The 24,282-nt window shown below is 43.5% G+C and overlaps 1 protein-coding gene across 4 annotated transcripts in view; it reads left to right on the top strand.

Moving 5' to 3' along the window:
• The window catches only part of LOC137465598 (zinc finger SWIM domain-containing protein 6-like), a 262,106-nt gene that overhangs the window by 144,550 nt on the left and 93,274 nt on the right, over positions 1–24,282 (top strand). For all 4 annotated transcript variants that reach the window (XM_068177666.1, XM_068177665.1, XM_068177664.1 and 1 more), the window contains exon 2: positions 17,903–18,259. In XM_068177666.1, the coding sequence (XP_068033767.1) occupies positions 17,903–18,259 (357 nt within the window). The remainder of the gene's footprint in view (positions 1–17,902; positions 18,260–24,282) is intronic.

Genomic DNA, 24,282 nt, shown 5'->3' with positions numbered 1-24,282 from the left:
CTTTCCTCCAATTCCAAGCTCACTCTCTGGTGTTCCTTAATTTGCATAATTGCTACCTTTTTGGGCAGCTGAATTGCTTCCAGCAGACGGATTATCTCTTGTGCATGTTTAATGCTTTTTCCTTGTAATGTCCGCAGTCCCCTCTCTCTCCAGATGGCGCCATGTGCATGCACAACTCTGAATGCATACCTCGAGTCTGTGTAAATGTTTATTTTCTTTCCTTTGGCCATTTCCAAGGCACGGGTCAGTGTGATTATCTCAGCCTTCTGCGCAGAGGTGCCTGTTGGTAAGGGTCCAGATTCTATTACCTCTCTGCAGGTAGTGACGGCATATCCATCACATTGCTTTCCACTGGCAACGTAGCTGCTCCCATCAGTGAACCAGGTCTCTGCACCATCCAAAGGAATGTCCTTTAAGTCTGGGCGTCTGGAGTAGGTAGCTTCAATCGTCTCCAAGCAATCATGGTATACTGCTTCTCCTTGATTTCCACTGCAAAAGAAGCTGGGTTGACAAAGTTACCACCATCTCTATATCATCTTGTTCTACCATGATGGCCTGGTACTTCAGGAACCTCTGTGGTGAGAGCCAGTGGCCGCCCTTTACTTCCAGTACTGCGGACACTGTGTGGGACACTAGCACAGTCATTTTTTGTCCCAGGGTGAACTTGCGTGCTTCTTGAATATTCAGCACGACGGCTGCTACAGCTCTGAGGCAACCTGGCCATCCTTTGGCCGTTGCATTTGTTGCTTGGAAAAGTAAGCAACTGCCCTCCGGTAGGGACCCATGTCCTGAGCCAATATTCCGAGGGCAATTCCTTGTTTTTTGTGGGAAAATGAAAAGAATGGTTTACTTACATCTGTAAGTCCCAAAGCTGGAGCTGACATGAGGGTACTCTTTAGCTGGTGAAAGGCCCATATGGCTTCCTTTGTCCACTGGAGATCTCTATTTCCAATGGCAATAAGAGCATAGAGGGGTCTGACGAGTAGTCCATAATTATAAATCCACAGCCGGCACCACCCTGCCATGCCTAAGAAGGTTCGGAGTTCCTTTATTAGTTTAGGGTTTCAGGGTTTGGCATATTGCTTCCTTGCGAGCCTGCCCTAATGTCCGTTGCCCGGCACTGACCTCATACCCCAGGGTAGATTACCGTCTGTTTCACTGCCTGTGCCTTTTTCTTTGATACTCTGTATCCTTGGAGCCCTAGGAAATTTAAAAGGCTTACTGTCCAGGCCACACATGCTTCCCTCGTCCGAGTGGCTACTAGAAGATCATCCACATACTGCAATAGCCTACCTTCTTCCTGTGGAGCTTCCCAGGACTCTAGATCTTTTGCAAGTTGTTCCCCAAACAGAGTGGGGGATATTTTGAAACCTTGAGGCTACACCGACCATGTGTGCTGTGTTTTAGGCCCGCTTTTAGGGCTTTCCAATTTGAATGCAAAAATTTTCTGGCTGGCTTCGTGGCTAGGGAGGCAAAAGGAGGCATCTTTCAGATGTAAAACAGTAAACCAGGTTAGCTCAGGTGTTAAATAAGTTAGGGTGTATGGATTTGCTACCGGAGGATATAAATCTTCTGTTATCTTATTGACAGCCCTCAAATCCTGTATTATCCAATATGACCCATCCGGTTTCCGAACAGGTAGAATTGGAGCACTGAAATCAGATTGGCATTCCTTCAATAACCCTAACTGCAGAAAATTTTCAATTATTGGTCTAATTCCTTTCCTGTCCTCTTTTTTCAGGGGATACTGCTTAATTCTTATTGGTTGTGCCCCTTCCTTAAGCTTAATTACTATGGGGGAGGCGTTTTTCGCTCTCCCTGGAACATCAGAGGCCCATACCCCCGGAAATACTTGACTTAATACCTATTCGCTAATTTCTTCCTTATTCTCAAAGGCTGTCAATGTTAAACTTAACACCTCTATATACTTTTGATCATTTACCTCCAGAGTAACCTCCCCATTTTTGAATGCAATGGTTGCTTGTAACTGCTCCAACAAGTCTCTCCCTAAAAGTGCCTTTGGAGAATTGGGCATATACAAAAACTTGTGAATACCCCATTGTTTCCCCAATTTATACTTCAGAGGTTTGCAAAAATATGCCTTCTCAGATTGGCCGGTTGCTCCCCTCAACGCCACATAATCATTTTCCACAGGTATTAATGCTTTATTTAAAACTGAATATGTGGCCCCTGTATCCACTAAAAATTCCACCCTTTTTCCTTCTTCCCCCAGCCTCATTGTTATAACCAGTGGATACGCTGGGGTGGAATCCCCCTGGTCCTCCTCAGTTTTTTTGTACATGTGCAACCACCTTGCCTTCGTTCTGGGCATTGGTTTTTCCAGTGACCTGTTCTTTTACAGATTGCACACTGGTTTCTGCCCAGCTGAGGTGGGCCTTGTCTGGGTGGTCCCTGCTTGCGTCTCCCTTGCCTTTCCTCCTGTACTACTGCCACCAGATTTTTCATCCCTTGTCTATATCCTTCTTCCCAGTTTACTAAATACTCTCCATGCCTCTTCTAGCAAGACTTTGAGGTTTCTCCCTTCCAGCCCCCTGATTTTCTGAAGTTTATGCCTAGTATCTCTAGCAGACTGTCCCAAAAATGAATTAATTAGCTGATTTATCCCTATCTCAGACCCCGGGTCCAACGATGTATGGCGACGCATTGCATCCATTAAGCGCTCTAGAAACTTGGATGGATTCTCGGAAGCCCTCTGCTTCAGGGACTGTAAGGCAGACCAATTTATGGTCTTTGGAATAGCTTTTTCCACTCCTGTTGCTATCCACTCTTGATAATCTGTTCATCTCTTTACTTCTGCTGATATGTTGGGATCCCATTTTGGGTCTTGGAGGGGAAAATACTCTTTTACATCTAGCTGCTTGCTCTTGCAGTAATCTTCTGCCAAAGTTCCTGCTGTTTTTAAGATTAGCTGTTTCTCTGTTTCAGTGAAAGCATTTAGTAATAACTGGATGTCAGCCCAATCTGGACTGTGTTCTTTGATAACATATCGTAAACATTTGGCAGTAAGTATTGGATCAGCATGATAATTTCTAGCAATCCTTTTCCATGCTTCCAAATCAAGAGCGGTAAATGGCACTTTAATAATTAATTTCCCTCCTTCTGGTCCCACTGCCTCTCGCAGAGGAGCCTGTAACACTGCTTGCCTCCTAGTTCTGGATGAAATTGGGCTGTCAGGAGGGGGATGGGTTTGAGTGGATGTGCCCTCCCAACCTAAGTCCTCTTTTTTCGGGAAGTCTTCCTCATCTTCATCCTCATCCTCCCATCTCCTAGGAGGAGTTTTTAACTGATCAAATGCATCTCTGTCTTGCCCTTTAGCATGATAAACTTTGTCCGATCTCATACATCGCTGTCCTTTACTGCATGCTGAACAACAATGTTTGATTTGCCCTCTCTTTGCTTTGTTTTCCTTTTCAAGTGCTAATACCAATGGGTCAGAGGGAGCTCTGAGCCCACATTCCCTCTGCCATTCCGGGTGATTTCTTAAAGCGAAAAACATATCAGCATAGGAAACCTCATCCCATTTACCTTCCCGTCTTAAAAACAGCATTAACTGCAGTAATGTGTTATAATCTAAAGTTCCAACAGATGACCGCTTTGCTCCATCCTCCAACCTGTATAACGGCCACCAACGGGTGCAATATTGAATTAAATCTTTATTTTCCGAGCTGCCCCTGCTGGCGACTTCCTTCCAGTGGGCGAAGATGCACCCCAAGGGGCTAGCCCGGGAAACTTCTTTACTCTGGTCAGTTCCCATTACCTTCTTCTCCTTGTCCTATCTAGTTTCCACCCAAATCTCTCTTCACAGAGCTTCACACTCCTTTCCCAATTTTCCTCCCACACACAACCCCAGGTGGCAGGTATCAAATGTGTTTTTCTGCACACAAGCTTTAAGATCTCAGGTTCTGAGTTAGCCTGATCAGGTACCCTCAATTTACGCTCGGGGCATATGCCCTGACGCCTACTAGAGCGGCAATACCAGCGCCTCTCACAAACTCTGCACTGCAATAGTACCCACTCAGGGTGCCAGTCTCTTAATACACCAAAAGCTCCTGGGAATTACCCACAGAGACAAGCTATTTTGTTTGTCACTTTGGGGATTTCTAAATCCTCTATGCCGGGGCTTTCCCAGTCCAGACTTACTATATTACCAGCTGAAGTCCAATAAAGCTCCCCTAATTGAACTTGTTGGTCTCCTCTATCTATCCAATAATTCACAGGATTCACAAACTCCCAGAGATCAAGTCCAAACCACTGGGGCAGAGGAACCCCATGAATTCATCTAGCCACAGTTAAAATACACAAATCACCACCTTTAAACACAATAAATCAATAAACTTCCTCCACTTGTCCCACTTCTCCGCTGGGCACTCCCTGCCCCAGCTGGCACCACCCCAGGCTTCATCCGCCCTCTTTAGATGTGTGTAGAACTCCCCCCCCCCCCCCCCATCCCAGCACCGCGGGTACACTCACACGTTCGCTTGTTCACTTTCTTTATACACCATGCACTCACACGATTACAAACACATTGACATTAACCACACAATGTCAGGACCCCGCAAGCGCACAAACTTCGGGTTCATTTGACTCACCACCATAGCCACTGCCGCTCGCGGTCGCTCTGTCGAACAATGAACCCGTCTCCAGTCCAGCCACTCTATTGGCCGGGCTGCCTGCAGGCACAGGAACGAGGCTGCGCACTCAGACGTCTCTGAGTGACTTACCAGCAGTCGTGTCTCTCTCTGTCTTCCCCCAGGGCCCTTCAATACATACCGTTAATCCGGACACCAGCAGGTCATTGTCTGTCTCCGCAGGAGGCAAGCTGAGAAAAAGCAGAGCCCCTCCAGGGAATTTCCCTGGGGTGAATCAAGGAGGTCCACTCCCCCCCTCACCCCCTGCAAGGACAGAGGCCCTCCTTCCTGGCTCGTCAAAATGAATTGCGGATAAAAAAATCAAACCCCACAACTTTATGAGAAGTTGTAGAGACGGTATGTTAATTGCAGCGCTGGAGGCATGCGGGGATTGTTCCCTTTTAAAGGACATGCGTGCCCCTGAGAACTCATTATCCCTTTTTATTCTCCCTTGCTAGTTTATATATGCATAGAGTTTCACAATAGGCTCATGCATATTCATTCTACTGATTTCCCGTTACAACTTGCAATTAGCCCTTGTACAGAGAACTCTCTAATCCCTTTGTCCATCTCTTGCAGACTTAGCTTTGGATTTTTCTACGTTTCAGAGTTCAAGGGGCCTCTCTTATCTCTTCAGCTTGGAGATTCGCATTCTTTCTCCTTGGCTGAGGCAGTTTTACAAGCGCAGCAGAGCTAGCAGACTAAACTGCATATTTTACCTATGTTAGCAAGCTACTACTAATTCAAAGTGGTACATTTCACCTAAATCCAAATGGATTTCTACTCTGTTTCACTGGGAAAGTCACAAGAGGGGTAGGAGTTGACACCATGGCACAAATCTGTCCCATGTAGTCAGCATCTATAACACCTGGAAGAACAAAAATTCTTTGTAATGTTGCACTTGATCTTCCTAACAGTAGTGCACTCAGTCCTTTCCCTATAGGCCCATGGGCTTCGAGGGGAACTTCATGCACTTTTAATGAGTCTATAGTTATTGCATTGTATGTAGAAACGTCCATTCCAGCTGAGCCTCTTGTTATCTCTGTGAGCTGGTCACATAGTCTCGGGCTGGAGGACGAGGAGGTACTTGTGTCTTCATGCGCTTCTCTGGGTTCCAGTTTCCCTGGTTGCTGAGAGATTGCCCATTAATACGGAATTTGGATCTACAGTCCTTGGCAAAATGACCAGGTCTTCTACATCGGTGATTGTTACTATAGGCCCAGTCCTTTGATTTTGGCATGACCTCAATGAATTGGACTTGCAGAGACAACTTGCTTTCCTGTGGCCTTGTTGCCCCTTTCTGTAGGATTGGCATACCTTTACAGCAGCTGCAAGAGAATTGGCTAACAAGTATGATTCAGTTCCAACCTTATCACATGCATTAATAATTTCCTCTAAGGATGGATTTTCTTTTGGTAATAAATCTATAGCTTTTCTGCAGTCCTCGTTTACATTGTCCCATGCCAATTGCAATATTAATTGGTTCATTGCATCACTGTTTGTTATTTGCTTTTCTATAGCATCTTGTAAATGTTCTATGAATTTCATATATAATTCCTTGGGGCCTTGTTTTATGCTTGAATACCTTTGGGTTGGAACAGACATGTTTACAATTTTCATATGGGCTCGCATTCTTAAATCTTTTGCCTGTGCTAATATTGAGGGATTTAAACGTGCTTGCATTTGTGGACTTTCAATGGGGGGCAGTCCCATGAGTTGAGCAATCCCTGTCCCAAAGCATGGGTCTTGCTGTGAAACCTCTTGAGTTTCACAGTCCCTGCTCCTCTGCATAATGTCTCCAGGTAGATTCAATCATGTACTGCACTGGAATACAGAGTACTTTGGCGATTTGCTTCATGTCAAAAGGAGTTAATTCACTGGCAGTTAAAAACTGAAGCATATTTGCAACTGCAGGAGACTCCAGTCCATGTTTAGTATCCAATTGGCATAGCTCAGAGAGGACTTGCCAATTAAAAGGGATATGTCTATCAGGTGCGGTCCCACTACCTCGCAGGACCAGGAATGCTGCAATTGTCCCACCTCCTTGCTGCCAGTCTTTTGATGATAGCAAAGGCATGGGCACAGAAATTCGGTCGGCCCCCTCAATATCCCCACTTGCAACCATAATCCGTTTTACCTCCTTCCAGATGCTAATTGGATCATGTGTGGGGATGGAGCCGGTACTGGCAGTGCAGTGGAGGCTTTCTCTCAGCGGTTAGCAGGAGGGCAGTAGCTCAGGTTCCCTCTGTGGGGGTCTCGCGTATCCATCAGTGGTATTGGTCCTTCAGGCTGTTCAAGCCTTGGCTGTAGGCACGGTGGGGCACGGTGTGGTGCAGCAGCAGGCTCCGGCAGCACGCTGCCAGCACTTCCAGGTTTGGGAGCCGCTCGACTTCTGGGTTCTGGCACTCTTCCGGGTTCCGGCACTTTTACGTTTCTCTCAGCTTTTATCAATTTCTCATTGCTTAGTTATTGCCATCACGTCGGGATCGCCATATGTCGCAGCAGGGGAGATGGAGAGCTGACACGACATCGAAGTTCATGCGGTAGAGCAAGCTTTTATGGTGCGCACAGCTCTTATATAGGCTATTCAAAAGACTCACCATTCGAACCTGATTGGCTATGATTTGGTTACCACCCAGCTCACTGTCCAATAGCTACCTGCTTACGTTCTCATCAGGGATTGGCTGGCATCTGCCCTCTGAAGCCAAATCCTTCCTCCTCTCAGTGCCCTCTCTAGGCTTATCAGGTTAAAGTCAGGGGTCTATGAGGCTCACAGTCCAGCTGTTCACCGTCATACCCTCTCCTCGGAAGAGACTCCCTTTCCCTGGCAATGATGTGAGGTGGTATAGAATAACCCCAGGGTCATAGCCATGCCCCCTTCTGACTACTGCAAAAATTAACCCTGTCCTGGCCAGAACCAGGACAATACCACATTGAACCCACAGGGTAACTTGACTGTTTTAGTGCTGTAATTGTTTAGATTAACATATCTGTTTATAAATGTTGCTGATTGTAAAATGAATTCTCAAAAAATGTCAGTGGAAAGGGAAGAGAAGGCAGGAGCTGCATTTGTGTCTCAATGTGAGTAGGGAATTAAAAGCAGGTCTGCTGTTAACTAAATACTTCTGGAGACACTCATCTGTTCAGGAAAATTTTAGCCTTATGAATGCTTGAATTATTTGCTGACAAATTAAGTGACAATATTGTTGGAGTAGGTGGTTGGGCACATTTTAAAATAACTTTTTTTTTTTCTATCAGAATTAATAGGGGTTTAGATACTGTGGTGGGTTGACTTTGACTGGATGCCCAGTGCCCATCAAGCTGCTCTATCACTCCCTCTTCTAAGCTGGACAGGGGAGAGAAAATAAGACAGAAAACAACTTGTATGTTGAGATAAGGCAGTTTACTAAAGCAAAAGTGATAGGCTGTGTGTGCATAAGCAAAGGGGGAAGCAAAGATATTCTCTACTTCCCATCAGCAAGCAATGTCTGGCCATGTTATGAACTAGTGTTTAAGATTGTTTAAAAAAATCACTGGCAAGGCTATCAGTAGAAACCAGATTTAATATTAAGCGACAGCATGACAAAGTTTGTTGGCAAGGTTCACTCTACTACTTACCAGACAGTTAAAGCGCACCAAGAAAAAACAAACAAACCAACAAAATCCAGTCAATCAAAACAGAAATGAGCCAAGAACTCTCTGGGGGAAGAGTGGTGCATATGTATGTTTGTGTGTGTGTGTGTTTAGGTGCATGTGACAAAGGATAGAAAGGGCAAGGATAAAAAGGAATATGGCCTAAAACCATAACAGCACTCAAACTTAACGGTACTTAACTTATACCTTAACCTATAACTCAACCTTAACAATTTATCAAATGAATAACACTTAACAGCATTTAATCTAACTTATATTAAACTTACTTACAGGCCTAACTTACTTAGATATCTAAGGTACTGAAACATCTTGTGATAGATGAAGGGATGAGACCCACCAGCAGAAAGAAAGTGAATCTGAGATTTTATTCAGAAGCATCAGTATATATATCTTTACTCCTAAGAGCTTTTTTTTTGATTACAGCTTGCAGACATAATCACAGTTCTACAAAAAATCTGTGCTCTTGACATTTTCCATTGTTCTCTCCAAAGCCATGGCAAAGGAGCATGAAGAGTGTACAGTTCTATGTTGACTTAGAAGTAGAAACTTGTTCGTCCAGTCCTGTCTCAGGTACACGCTGTATCAGAGAGATGCTGCTGCTGCTGGCGCTGCTGCTGTTGCTTTCTGTTTAACTCTTTCCTTACACCAACACCTGTTACCCCAACATATAAGAGGGCAGCATTTCTCCCATATTTGCTATAGCATATGCACTCATGTATGCACACAGACATAAAGAGTCAGTGCAAGGTACCTGAGAAAAATTCCCCTCAAAGGTAGTGAAATACTTCAGATGCTTTTGCATCTCCTCAACAGGCAAAGGGTTGAGCCTTAAGGAGTGGGGGTATTGGCCTAGGACTCATGGTTCGGTGATCCTCTGAGTTTAGTAAACTTGAGGGTTCACTGGCTTTGAGAGGTGTCCCACTCAGAGAGAGGTTGCTGGTCGCAGCCCACTGTGGTCCAGAAGAGCTCAAAGATTCTCATCTTGGACCGCTGTTGATAGGGCTGCAAGAGAGCAGGCTTTAGCCAGAACAGTATTTCATTCTGGCCACACTTTGGGTCAGGACACTTTCTTTGAAAGTGGGAGAGCAAGGATGTTATGCCTTTCAGGCAAGAAAAATAGTTTTCAATGCTTTTCATAAAGAAAACAGGAGCTCATTAGACAGCAGCAGTTCCTGGGAGCAGACAGTGTTTGTGAAAAGCTCAAGAGGAGCTGAGCCCAGGTGCTGTTTGTCAAGGTGGAGGCCTAATGAGCATTTCTTAGATCACAGTTTGGCCTGAAAAAGAGGGGGAATGCACCACAACAGGACATTTCCCAGGAAGCAGGGCTTTAGCACAAGTAGTGGTTGCTCCAGAAGGCAAATATTGTAAATAACAAATCCCCCCCCCCCCCTTCCTCCTCCTTTTCTTAGCTTTTATATCTGAGCTGACATCATATGGTATGGAATATCCCTTTGGTTAATTTGGGTCAGCTGGCCTAGTTGTGTTCCCTCCCAGGATCTTGCCTACCCCCAGCCTATTGATGGGGTGGGAGAGAATACTGGAGAGACAGGACAGGAGAAACAGCATACTCAATCATTGGGCACTGACACTGGCCCAGCTCAGGTCATTGTTGCACTCCTTGCTCCTCACTAAATTCACTCTTTCTCAGTTCATGTAATTTCTACTACTTTACTTTGTGCAACATACATCTTACACCGCAGATTATTTTCCTGCAAGGTTAAATCTTCTCAAGGCACACACCAGGTCTCCCCATCCTTCAGCATTACCCACCAAGTATGCCCTGGTCCTTGGGCAAAGACAATCCAACAAATAGGTTTGCCTTTTCCCATGGGAGGAGAAATCCACACTGACTTCTCCAGACACTTCCCTATGTGTAGTATGGGGACCTTATCTTCTCCCACAGTGTCTAGGGTTTTTTTTTTTTTTTGGGCTGGACCAGGGCAGTTAGCAGATCCTCTGGTGTTAAGCAGCCAAGTGGCTTCTGCTAAATTTGCTTCCCAATGCTTCCATGCCCCATTGCCTAATGCTCTTAACATAGTCTTCAGCAGTCCATTATTCCTCCCAGTCTTTCTAGAGGCTTGTGGGTGATAAGGGTTGTGATATATCCACTCAATTCCATGTTTCTTTGCCCAAGAGTTTATAAGGTTATTTTGAAAATTAGTCCGATTGTCTGACTTAGTTCTCTCTGGGGTACTATGTCACCACAAAATGTGTCTCTTAGGCCTAAGATGGTGTTTTGAGCAGTAGCATGGTTTACTGGGTATGTTTCCAGCCAACCAGTAGTTTCATGGTGAGTATGCAGCTCTTGCCATGGAGTGTTCATGGCAGTGGCCCAATGTAGTCAATTTGCCAGGCCTCACCATATCAGAAACCCATCCACTGCCCTCTATTCCAGGGAGATTTCACTCACGTAGCTCCCTTAATTTTGCAACACATTTCACATTTGTGAATAACCTGTGTGATAGCCTCCATGGTCAGGTCCACCCTTTGATCACAAGCCCATCTGTATGTTGTATCTCTTCCTAGATGTCCTGATGTTTTTATACCAAAATCAGACAGATAGAAACTTTCTAACACAGTTTTGAGTGCTAGAAAGCAGGCATTCTTTATTGTAGCATGCTGGTCACTGAGAAGATCCTTCCTCTAACTGAGTGCCCTGAGCATCAGGTAAACAGAGTTTTTATCACACACACTGATTACATATTCATTAGCTATCCCTGCTTTCTTGGTGTATATGTATTACTTTATTTTACATAGTCATACCCCTTATCAGAAGTCCTTATATGGTTCTTTGGGGTCTTTGGTGGTCTTCAATGTCCAGTGTTCTTTCTAGATGGCTGTTCTTTGACCCCCGGTTTGAATATCATTGTTTCACATAACTATAACATCTGCTTTGCCAGCCTTGCAGAGCTGAGCTGGCTGCCTGCTTGTGTTTTGCATGTCTTCTGTTTGCCTAAGTTACATCCTGTTCTGTTCTACTTGTATTAATTTCTCCCATTCTTGTGCAACACTTGGATCACATTTAGTAATATTGTTGCCTTTTTCCCAACCTGGAAATTAAACTTCAGATAATTTTAGTAAGAAGGTATTAGAAAAATGCATTTTTATTTTAAGGTCTTCAGGGGCAGTTATGGAAAGATGCCCACAAAAGCCCACCCCCTCCAGGGGTCAGCACATTTTTATAGGTTTTAGGAAATTAGCATAATTGATAAAAAGCACCAATTAGGAGGACAAGTGGTGATGCAATTCTCCTCCAGGTCAAGGCCCTTTTCTGGAGCTCCCCCATTGGCACTAGCTGTACTTTGTCCATGAAATGTATCTCAAAGAGTTGTTCTTAACCTTGGTAGCCAGGAAGAACTAAGATAGCATTGGGGCCTTGTATCCCCCGGGGCTTAGAGCTCTGGAATTTGTTTTGTCTTTCTGCCAAGGGAAAGGCCATGGGGAAGTACTGGGAAAATTAGCCACTAATACAATAGGCTACAGAGCTACAAATATATGTGCGAAGAATAGAGACAACATAGGAAAAAAAGGCAAAAACCAAAATGGCATCAATAAAATTAGATGGAAATTTTTCTCCCAAATCAAGGCTGAATTAACTATTGTCAGGATAGCAGAACACGACTTAGGCATCTTGTTTTTTCTCAGGCAACTGTTCGATTAACCAAGGGGCTTCATCCCTTTTTATTCTGGAGTAATGTATACATGATTTTACTCTGTCCAATTTCAGTGTAGTAAAAGTTGTCAGTAGTACTTGGAAAGATCCCTTCTACTTTGGATGGTACAGTACTGTTCCCCAGTCTTTCAAGTAGACCCAATTTCCTGGCTGGAACTCATGCACTGGTTTGTCCAATCCCATCAGCCTGGAGATCACTGCTCGCTGCAAATCATGTAAAGTTTTACAAAGAGAAATGAGGTAATTATTCAAACCCCTCCTTTTATGTGTATGTTTCCTGGAATGTGTAGTACTTGGTAGGGTCGACCATATAGCAGCTCATAGGGGCTTATTTTGCTGGTGCCCTGTGGCTGAATTCTAATTCGAAGTAGTGCAACAGGTAAGGCTTGGACCCATGTCAAGGAGGTTTCCTGACATATTTTACCCACTTGCAATTTGATTGTATAATTCATTTACTCTACTTTGCCACTAGCTTGGGGCCTGTAAGGAGTATGAAGATCCCAAGCTATTCCCAAGGCTTTCCTAACCTGTTGTACCACTTCTGCAAAAAAGTAGAAACCTATGTCAGATGACGTTCCCAAAGGTACCCCAAATGTAGGTATTATTTGATTCAACAGTATTTTAGTCGCTTCCTTAGCTTGGTTGGTGTGACAAGGGAAGGCTTCTGGCCACTCAAAAAAGGTATCCACCAGAACTGGGAGGGATTTATATCCCCCTTTTCTGGGCAATTAAGTAAAATCAATCTGCCAGTATTCACCCGGAATATTTCCAGATTTTATGGCTCCTAGCACTAGTTTGTTAGATGTGTTAGGGTTGTTTCTTTTACAAACTATAGAGTGTTGGATTCTTGACTGTACAATCTGAGACATTTTAGACCTAATTATAGATTTTTGCAAATGTTTGAAAAGTTTTTCAGTACTCCAATTAGTAGCTTTGTGCTTGTGATCCACTATTTCACACAAGATCAGTTCAGGGATTACTATTTGCCTGGTTGGGGTAACTGCCCAGCTTTGTGGATCAAATTTTGCTTCTAAGGTTTCAATTAATTGACAGTCCCTAGCACTATACTCTGGTTTCTCTACTTGGAGAGGTAACTCTGGCAGGGGCATTAAAGATAAAACTTTGTTTTCTAATGTGCCTTTTTCTGCAGCCTCTTTGGCAGCCTTATTGGCTAAATGATTCCCCAATTCCAGTTTGGTCTTACCTGCTTGGTGTGCTCTGCAATGCATGATGGCAACTTCTGCTGGTTTCTGGATACTTTCAAGTAAATCCAAGATATGTTTTCTATTTTTGATCAATGTGCCTTGAGATGTCAAAAGGCCTCCTTCTTTCCAGATGGTCCCGTGTGTGCATGTACCACTCCAAGGGTGTATTTTGAATCAGTCCAAATGTTAACTCATTTTCCTTTACTCAGTTCCAATGCTCGAGTGAGTGCAATTAGTTTTGCTTTCTGAGCCAAAACATTGGAGGGGAGTGACCCCTATTTGTTTACCTCATGGTGTTTAGTCACTGCATAGCCACATAATTGTTTTCCATTTCGGACAAAGCTGCTTCCATCAGTAAACAATTCCCAATCAGTTCTTTCCAAGAGTCTGTCTCCTAAGTCAGGTCTGCTGGAACACATTTCTATGGTATGTAAGCAATCATACTCTGGGGTTCCTTCTACTTGTTGGGCAAGTAAGAACATAGCAGGGTTAGCAATAGAAGTAGTTTTGACTGTCACATGATCTTGCTCCAGCAAGACTACCTGATATTTTAGCATCTGGCTAGGAGATAGCCAGTGGCCCCCTTTTTGCTCAAGTACTGACTACACCATATGTGATGCATAAACAACAATGCTTTGTCCCAAAGTCAGTTTTTGAACTTCCTAAATCAAGAGAACAGTAGCTGCTATTGTCCTCAGACAACTAGGCCAGCCTTGGCTGACATTATCTAGTTGCTTTGAAAAGTAGGCCACAGCCCACCTCTGGTCCCTGAGGAATGGTGACAGCAGTCCCAGTGCTGTGTTTTGTCTTTCATCAGTAAATAGTTCAAACAGGCGCATGGGGTCTGGGAGCCCCAAAGCAGGGGCCCGCATAAGGGCTTGCTTGAGTTGTAAAAAGGCAGCCCATGGATCATCAGTCTAGACTATAAAGTCCTTCTGAGCTTTCTTCAAGAGCTCATACAGTGGCTTTGCCAGCAGCCCATAATTGCTGATCCAGAGGCAACACCATATGATCATCCTGAGAAAGGCACACAATTCTCTTACTGTTTGTGGCTGTGGGAGCTGGCAAATTGCTTCTTTTCATTCCTGTCACAGCCTCCTTTGTCTGTGGAGGATTTAGAATCCCAAGTAGGTTACTGTGGTCTGGACTATTTGTGCTTTGCTTTGGATACTTTTTACCCACTTAGTCCCAGAAAATTCAGCAATGCCGCAGTCTGATCCCAACATTGATGTTCAGCTTCAGTGGCTATCAGAATGTCATCTACATACTGTAACAAGACTCCAGTAGGGTTCTGATTTTTCCATTTCTCCACTTCTTTTGCCAATTGATTTCTGATTATGGTGGGGCTATTTTTAAACCCCTGCGGTAGAACTGTCCAAGTCAGTTGGGTTCTCCTCCCTGTGTTCAGATTTTCCCATTCAAAAGCAAAAAGCTCTTGAATTTCAATACTCAAAGGGATACAGAAAAAGGCATCTTTCAAATCTAATACTGTAAACCATTTTAATTTTTCACTCAAGGCTGTTAGCCAGGTATAACATTTTGCTACTACCAGATGTATATCTTCTTCCATCTAATTTATGGCTCTAAGATCCTGTACCAGTCAGTAATCCTTTCCATTTGCCTTCTTAAATGGCAAATTAGGTTTATTAAATTTGAATTTGCATTCCTTCAATAGGCCATAATTTATTAATTTTTCCACAAGGGATAATAACCCCCTGTGACTTTCTATTTTCAAACGGTATTAATTTTTCCTTACGCCAGGTTTCAATTTAATCTTTACAGGCTCTGCTCTTTTGAATCTCCTGGGCACCTCTCCATCCCAGACTTATCAGAATTACTGCATCCTCAAGTAATACTGGCAGATGGATCATGTCCAATTTCAGAGACTGTAGTGCAAAAATAGACGCTTCCACATAATTAGGTTCTGGAATAATAACCTTTATTTTTCCATTTTAAAATTTTATTTCAGCATTTAGTTTTTCTAATAAATCTCTCCCAAGGAGAGGCTTTGGCAAATTGGATGGATACAAAAACTGGCGAGTCATCCATTGTTTTCCTAATTTAAAATCAATGGGTTTGAAAAATGGTTGAGTTTCGTGATTCCCTGTTGCACCAATAATTGTTATAGAATCATTACTCAAGTTTCCTTTTACTGTATTTAGCACCAAGTAACTATCTCCCATATCTACTAAGAATTCTACCTCCTCATTTACCTCCTCACTTTCCATCTTAGCTGTAAGCAGTTCTGCCAAGGAAGAATCCTTCAGTCCCCCTCAGTCATCATCAGTGATGGCCATGAGAGGGGGAGCTTTAACTAGTACATTGAGATAAGGCAGTTTGCTAAAGCAAAAATGAAAGGTTGCATGCACACAAGCAAAGGGGGAAAAAAAAATTATCCCCTATTTCCCATCAGCAGGCAATGTCCAGACACTTCCTGGGAAGCAGGGCTTCAGTACGTGTAACAGTTCCTCCAGAAAGCAAACATTGAAAACTCAAAAATTCCCCCCCTTCCTTCTCTCTCCCTTAGCTTATATATCTGAGCTGACATCATATGGTATGGGATATCCCTTTGGCTAATTTGGATCAGCTGGCCTACTTGTATACCCTCCAATGGTCTTGCCCACCCCCATCCTATTGATGGGATGGAATGTTGGAGAGACAGCACTGATGCTGTGCCAGCACTGGTCAGCAGTAGCCAAAACATTGGTGTGTTATCAACACCTTTCTGGCTATCAATGCAAAGCACAGCACTGGGAGGGCTGCTATGGGAAAATGAACTCCAGCTACATTAGACACAATTCAGCTACTTACTGAGAGCAGGAAGGAGTAGGATAAGGCCCTTTTTGAGTGTTCAGGTGTTACACTTTTTCTCAGGTCATAAATAAGAGACTTTGATATATACTTAATAGGAAAGTGATATTTTAAAAAGATATCTCCTATACAGTTTCCTTGAGACTGCCAATACATCTCTTCTTTACTGGAAATTAACCTGAAATAGAGCTGGATAAGTTTTAACAATGCCTCTCTTTTGAGAGAGGGCACTCACGGGAGCATGCTATGATTACTTAAAAACCAAAGGGAAAGTCAGAGGGAGGAGCTCATTATTCAAGGGGCAATTCCCTTCCCCTTCTCTGTATGTGTTGAGTGGAGCCAAGAGCAAGAATGCCAAGTATGTCTGGGCTTCTTTATCCTCCTCCTCCCCCACCCCCCCCCCCCCCCCCCCTTGTGTCTGTGCACTTTACAGCTTACTGCCTCTTCAACTCTAACTACTTTAACTGATAAACATTATCTTGCAAAAACCAAGAGTCTGTGTCTATGACTTCTGGTAGAGTATCAAATTTCTGTAGCTGAACGAAATCCAGACAGTGATACTGACTGCACAACCTGCTCTGAAATGCACAGCATAAACAAATGGAAAAAAATTAAATTTTCCTCTTAATTTCTAGTAGATTAAAGAGTTTCTTAAAAACAATTTGAGATGCAATATTTTGGACTATAGCTATGTATATATTTCTTTTTTACTACCTAATTTTCATGTGATACTACTTCCTACAACACACTTTTCTTGAAATACAAGAATACTGAATCAGTTTTGGACTTTGAGGGAGTGTGGCTTTATATAATTTCCATTATAAATAGTCATGTATAACACCTTACTTGTAATATACATTCCAGATTCTATGTATGCAGTCTGTTCAAGTTTAATACTGATAATATGTAATTTGTTTGTATTGCTTTGTAGCTATACCTCTGACTTAATGCCTGAACCAAAAATCAATGTCATGTTTACATAAAATCCAAAAGAAACACCCAAATTCTGCAGTGATAAAGTATTGAGAGCCAAAGCTGGGCCTTAACATTGGGGAAACAGAGATGGGTTCAGGTCTGATCTTCAGAGAACAGCATTTGAGACCTTGGTTCAACAGGGTACTCTGCGGAGTAGTGGCTGAAGTAGAGATCTTTCTTATGGTACACCATATCTTCTTAAAATATAAGAAAAAACAGTTATTTTGCCTTATGCTTTATCATGCCAAGTGGAGATGCACACTTCTGAAACAGTGTGTGCATGTCTCATTGACTATTATGAATCTGATATCCTGTGTATTGGTAACTGCAGCAGTTTCCATTTCCCAAGAGTTACACCAACATAGCTGCTCTACCAGATTGCTTGGGTTGATGATGAGCTTTAGCATCAGCTCAGTGGTGGGAGAAGTGAAAGCAATGAGGTTAAGTGACTTGTGTCTGAATCGGTGGCAGAGTTGAGATTAGGACCAGGGTTTGTGTCGTTAGAGTGCACTACTTCCCTCTTACTTATTGAGAGAATGGGTAAATTTGCTGGTAAGTGCAGACTGGTGTGAGGTTTGGAAAATTGCTGCAAGCTTGCTGAACTACTGGGAGTTTCACATTGATCTTAATTGGATGCAACTCTGCTTCTGCAGCTATCATTTACCAAGTAACTTTTTCTTACTATCAAACTTTTATGAATGTTGTGATGGAATGGCAAAGAGGGCTTGTAAACCAGCTCCTTTTGATTTTATTGGATATAAAAAGGGTATGACAGAAAGACAGGGTTCATCATACTTGTAATTAAAGCAAGTTCTATGAGATATATTCTTTCTCGGAAATACATGATGACTTTTGCTAGATTAATTAAAGGTTATCAAAAATTAGATATGGTATTTTATTTAAGAATGTAATCCCTCCTTTTTTTCCCTTCACAGGTTTCCACTTGAGTGGCACTGTGACAGACCCTGCAATGCAATCGGAGCCAGAAACTGTTTGCAATGTAGCTATCAGCTTTGATCGTTGCAAGATTACCTCAGTGACCTGTAGCTGTGGAAACAAGGACATATTTTACTGTGCCCACGTTGTGGCACTCTCTTTATACCGGATCCGCAAGCCAGATCAGGTCAAATTGCATCTTCCCATTTCAGAGACACTGTTTCAAATGAACAGAGACCAACTACAAAAATTTGTTCAGTATTTGATCACAGTGCACCACACAGAAGTTTTGCCAACTGCTCAGAAATTAGCAGATGAAATTCTTTCTCAGAATTCAGAAATCAATCAAGTCCATGGTAAGTTTGATGCTTGTTCTTTTGTTTCATTTCCTCTCTGGTTTTTTATATTATTTTTTGTGGCACTCAGGAGTATGACCTCCTGAAGTCCCTTTCAACCTAATTACTTTGTAATTTTTATGATGTTTACATTATGGTGTTGTGGTCAGTTCATCACATGTTGTTTCTGCCGTTGCTTTTTCCTCAGGAGGAGGACTCCTCACACTCTTCCCCTGCTCCAATATGGGTTCCCTCTGTCCTGGTTACAGGAGTAGAGTGCCAGTTTAGCAGTATGTGGGTGTAACAAACAGTATATTTGACTGGTCTCTACATCATTTCTGATACTCTGTTAATGATGGGTCGTTTGCAGTAGCTGCCCAGTGCACACTTGACACCTCAGGCTACAAGATGGATGTTAAATGAGATAAGGAAAAAAGAGGCAACCCTGCAAGGCAGGGTAGTGTTTCTTTTTCTTCACACCAATGACTCAGCTGTGATAACTCCTTTTGGGGAAGCACCAGCACAGTCACAATCATCCTGAGGTGGTCACCTCTGGTAATGGGCCATAATGGACTCAATGGCACTGGCAGAATAGGCAGCTGCAATGACTCACAGTATTACATAATTCCATTGTGAAAGTCCCCAGCCTGGGGGAGGTACTGACCATTACCACCCGAACCAAAGCATATATAATCTCTGATTTTGGGGATTTGGGACACCACCGCCACTACCACTTGACATATCCAGAGGAGGACCAATACTTCCATAGGACCACTGTTTTTGACTGCAACCACCACTTGATAGGACTGCAATCATCACCCTGACCAACAGGGTGTTAGGTTGTACTCTGACTTTGTGGGTTTAAGCCAGCTTTCTGTGTATCATTGCATTTATTGTGATCTCTCTATTAAATTGTAACTCTGTCCTGAAATCTCTCTTAAGGTAATTGAGTGGGGTTCATTTCTCCCATCAGTCTACTTTCATACCAGCACACCCTCCCACAGGAAACAGTTTTCCATAACCTTCTCCAGTGTGACTCCTTCTGACAAGGTACAGTTCTTCAAAAACTGCTCCAATGTAGGACACTTCCACGTGGTGCAGACCTTCAGGAACAGGCTGCTCCAGTGTAGGTCCCCCACACGGTCACATCTCCTGCCACCAAACCTGCTCCAGCATGGGCTCCACTCTCCACAGGGTCACAGGTCCTGCCAGGACCCTGCTCCAGCAGGGGCTTCCCACAGGATCACAGCCTCCTTTAGGCACATCCACGTCCTCCAGCATGGGGCTCCTCCACGAGCTGTAGGTGGATCTCTGCACCCATGTGGACCTCCGTGGGCTGCAGGGACACAGCTGCCTCACCATGGTCTTCACTGTGGGCTGCAGGGGAATGTCAGCTCTGGCACCTGAACCACCTCCCCCCCCTCCTCCACTGACCCTGGTGTCTGCATAGTTTTTCCTCTCACATAGTCTCATTCCTCTCTATGCTGGCCCAAATTGCTTCTGTGCTGTAATTTCTTTCCCTTTCTGTTATGGTTTGACACTGGCGCAATGCCAGTGCCTCAATGAAAATGCACTTTCTTAAATAATTGCTGTGAGATGTGATCAGGAACAGGGCTGAGCAGGCCCAAGCTTAATAACAAAAGAAAAAACTTTATTAAACGACTACTACTATAAAAAACACAGACACTAAATCCAGGATGAAGACCCTCCAAAACACTCCTCCTCCTCCCACCCAATTTCCAACAAAACCACAGTAAGAAACCACCCAGGATTCCTGATCAAGTTGCCACCCTTCAGATAATCAATACTCAATCCCTTAAAGGAGAAAGAAGTCTCTCTTGCACCACAGACTCCCCTAGGAAACACAATGGCCACCCTTGTGTTTCCATGTCACACATGGCAACCGCCCGGAGAAAATCTGCCAGTGTGACACTCTCTTTTCCATATCACAGTGCTCTCACTACCATGCATGGACAGACTGCTCATAGGGGTCCTTTAAGGATGCTTTGCCATGGACCAAAAGCGACAACAGTTCAGCATCTCATCTTGGGACTACAGTCCCTCCCCATTTTCCCCCTGGGGCCGAGGGTCCAAGAATAGAGATCATCTTCTTCCTGAAGACAGAGGGCATCACCATTCCCTCTTCAGCTTTCCTCTGTTCTCTCCATTTTTGTGCTGATAGTTGCTGAAGCAGGTTTTTTTTGGTTCACTACTGAATTCTTCTAAAATGCAGTCTCTGTTGTAGGAGAATTTGGTTCAGTCTATGGCTAACAAGAAAAGTCCAGCCACAAGCCACTCTATCATCTCCTTCCACCCAAAAATTTCCTCTTCCAGCATCCCAGATCCCAGACTGTTTCTCTTCTACTTCAAATTGAGGAGGAGTAATATTTTACAAAGCCTTCATTTCTCAGGAAAGGGTTAAAAGTTCAGACTCCCCAGACAGCTGAAATCTCTGCTGAGAATTCCAACTCCCCCACTGGGCATCTTCCCCCCCTTCTCCTCCTCCGGCAAAGTTACAGGTGCCGTCGGACTCTCTGTCTCTTCCCGCTGGGGGGGGGGGGGGGGGGGGGAACAAAAACATCTCCGCTTCTCTCCACCCTTCCGTCCACAGGAGCTGGCTCGGTCCAGTCTTTCAGCCCCCTCGGCTCACCTCAACCAAGCCACATGGCTTCCCCTCCCAGCCTGTGGCTGGGCAGGGAATTCTGCACAGCACTCTGACCGCAACCAAAGAGAAAACTCCCCTGGGAGTTCTTGCTTTTAACCCCCGGTGTTCTCAGAGGCGTGTCCATACCTTCAGTGGTCACTCCAGGTGCCAATATCCAAACCTGACTACTGATTAGTTTGACCCAACTTCCTGAAAAAATTCACTTCCATGTCAAACCACGACACTTTCTTAAATATGTTATCACTGTGGTGCTACCGCTTTCACTGATGGGCTCGGCCTTGGGCAGCAGGGGGTTTATATTGGAGTTGACTAGAACTGGCTCTGATAGATATGGGGGAAGCTTCTGGCATAAGACACCCCTGTAGCTTCCCCACTACCAAAACCTGGTCATGCAAACCCAATACACCTATAGAAGCTACTGTGGAAAAAATTAACATTAACTCAGTCAAAACCATCATACCTGTCCTTTCTTTACATTTTCTCTTATTAGTACTGTCTGCTTCACAGTAGTTCCTGTTTTTCTTTAATGCTATGCACTACTAAACAGTTGTTATATTTTACCCAAGAGTTATGAAATTAAACTCAAGATGAAATTACTTATGTCTAAGCTTTGAATCATTTGGGGAATCTAAGGCATAATATTTTGTAATAAGTATTTTTATCAACTTCCTTTCTATATAACTACTATTTAGAATAATTCTGAAGACACTAAGTTTATAAAATCAGTTACTATTCTGTTGTGAATCAACATACAACATTATTGGTTTCTACCTTGGACTATTCAATCTTTGCATAGTACACATGCTTTTAGTCATAGTTGTTTTCCCATATCTTCTTGATTCTGTCATGAGGTTATATTTAATAAAAAAATATTAATCTACATTTCACTTGTATACTTAAATTCATAAGATTTTTATAAAATTAAGTTCAAAATTTCACGATGGCTGAGTAAATAATGTGGCATGATTTCATTCGAAGATTAAAACAACTCTTGTGATACTTCAAAAATAAGGACCAGGGAAGCAATTTACCTTGAAGATGCTACGTTCTGCCATTATATTAACAAAAATTTAGAATCATAGAATCACAGAATCATCAAGGTTGACAAAGACCACTGAGATCGAGTCCAGCCTTCCAATGATCTCAACCTTGTCAACTAGACCACAGCACTAAGTGCCAAGTCCACTTGTTTCTTGAACACCTCCAGGGATGGTGACTCCACAACCTCTCTGGGCAGCCCATTCCAATGCTTGACAACCCTTTCCATGAAGAAATTCTTTCTGATGTCCAACCTGAACCTCCCTTGGCACAGCTTGAGGCCATGTCCTCTTGTCCTGTTGCTACTTGCCTGGGAAAAGACACCTACCCCCACCTTGCTAGAACATCCTGTCAGGTAGAGAGTGAGAAGGTCCCCCTGAACCTCCTTTTCTCGGACTAAGCACCTCCAGCTCCCTCAGCCGCTCCTGATAGGACTTACTCTCCAGACCCTTCTCTGGACACACTCCAGCACCTCAATATCTTTCTTGTAGTGAGGGGTCCAGAAGTGAACACAGGATTTGATGTGCAGCCTCACCAGTGCCAAGTACAGAGGGACAATCATTTCCCTGGTCCTGCTGGCCACACTATTGCTGATACAGGCCAGGATGCCATTTGCCTTCTTGGCCACATGGACACACTGGTAGCTCATATTCAGCTAGCTGTCGATCAGCACCCTTAAGTCCAGCCACTCTTCCCCCAGCCTGTAGCACTGCATAGGGTTGTTGTGACTCAAGTGCAGGACCCAGCACTTCGCCTTATTGAATCTTATTTTGGCTTATTCAGTGTACTATTGTACCCTGAGTAATGTGTGATATAGGCTATTCTTTGCCTATTTTAGTAAAACCCCCTATTTGCTTCTATTTACTTCTCAAGATTAAGTTCTTTATATATGACACCAGTTCTTGAATGTGGTTGCTCAGTTTGAAGGTAGTTGCTTTTAAAATTCCTAATGCAATGATCAAAGTCCTTAATTTTTTAAAAATGCTACTGCTTCTTATAACTTGGGAGCTGATTATATTTAAGATGTAACCTGCTATGACCATAAATATAAAAGGCTTTTATCCTGTTTTCAAAATGTATTTGGGTGTTGAGTGTTACAAAAGAAATGTGGATGTGTTGTGGTTTGATATGGAAGCAAATTTTTTCAAGAAGTTGGGTTAAACTAATCAGTAGTCAGGTTTAGATATTGGTACTTAGAGTGACCACTGAAGGTATAGACACGCTTCTGAGAACACAGGGAGTTAAAAGTAAGAACTCTCAGGGGAGCTGTCTCTTTTTGGTTTTAGCCAGAGTACAGTACAGACTTCCCCTGCCCAGACACAGGCTGGGTGGGGGAGGGGAAGCCATGCGGCCTGGTTGAGGTAAGCCGAGGAGGCTGAAAGATTAGAACTGAGTTAGTTCCTGCAGACAAAAGGGTAGATAAGGGTAGATAGAAGCAGAGATGCCTTTTCTTCCCCCCCCCCCCCACCCCCCTCCAGGGGGAAGGAGACAGAGAGGCCGATGGCACCTGTAAATTTGCCGGAGGAGGAGAAAGAGGGGGGGGGGGGGAGATGCCCAGTGGGAGAGTTGGAATTCTCAGCAGAGATTTCAGCTGTCTGGGGAGTCTGAACTTTTAACCCTTTCCTGAGAAATGAAGGCTTTATAAAATATTACTCCTCCTCAATTTGAAGTAGAAGAGAAACAGTCTGAGATGTTAGAAGAAAAAATTTTTTGAGTAAAAAGAAATGATAGAGTAGCTTGTGGCTAAACTTTTCTTGTTAGCAATAAACTGAACCAAATTCTCCTACAACAGAGACTGCATTTTAGAAGAATTCAGTAGTGAACCAAAAAAACCTGCTTCAGCAACTGCCAGCACAAAAATGGAGAGAACAAAAAAAAGTTGAGGAGGGAATAGTGATGCCCTCTGTCTTCAGGAAAAAGATGATCTCTATTCTTGGACCCTCGGCCCCAGGGGGAAAATGGGGAGGGACTGTAGTCCCAAGATGAGAAGCTGAACGGTTTTCTCTTTTAGTCCATTGCAAAGCATCCTTAAAGGACCCCTATGAGCAGTCAGTCCATGCATGGTAGTGAGAGCACTGTGACATAAAAAAAAGAGTGTCACATGAGCAGATTTTGTCTGGGCGGTTGCCATGTGTGACATGGAAACACAAGGGTGGCCATTGTGTTTCCTAGGGGAGTCTGTGGTGCAAGAGAGACTTCTCTCTCCTTTAAAGTACTGAATATTAATTATCTAGAGGGTGGCAACTTGATCAGGAATCCTGGGTGGTGTCTCACTGTAGTTTTGTTTAGAAATTAGGTGGGAAGATGAGGAGTGTTTTAGAAGGTCTTCATCCTAAATTTA

This window comes from Anomalospiza imberbis, assembly GCF_031753505.1.
Source record: "Anomalospiza imberbis isolate Cuckoo-Finch-1a 21T00152 chromosome W unlocalized genomic scaffold, ASM3175350v1 scaffold_31, whole genome shotgun sequence".
NCBI classification, from domain to species: Eukaryota; Metazoa; Chordata; class Aves; order Passeriformes; family Viduidae; genus Anomalospiza; species Anomalospiza imberbis.
Note: the sequence above shows the minus strand (reverse complement) of the source record. Positions and strands in the feature narration are given on the sequence as shown.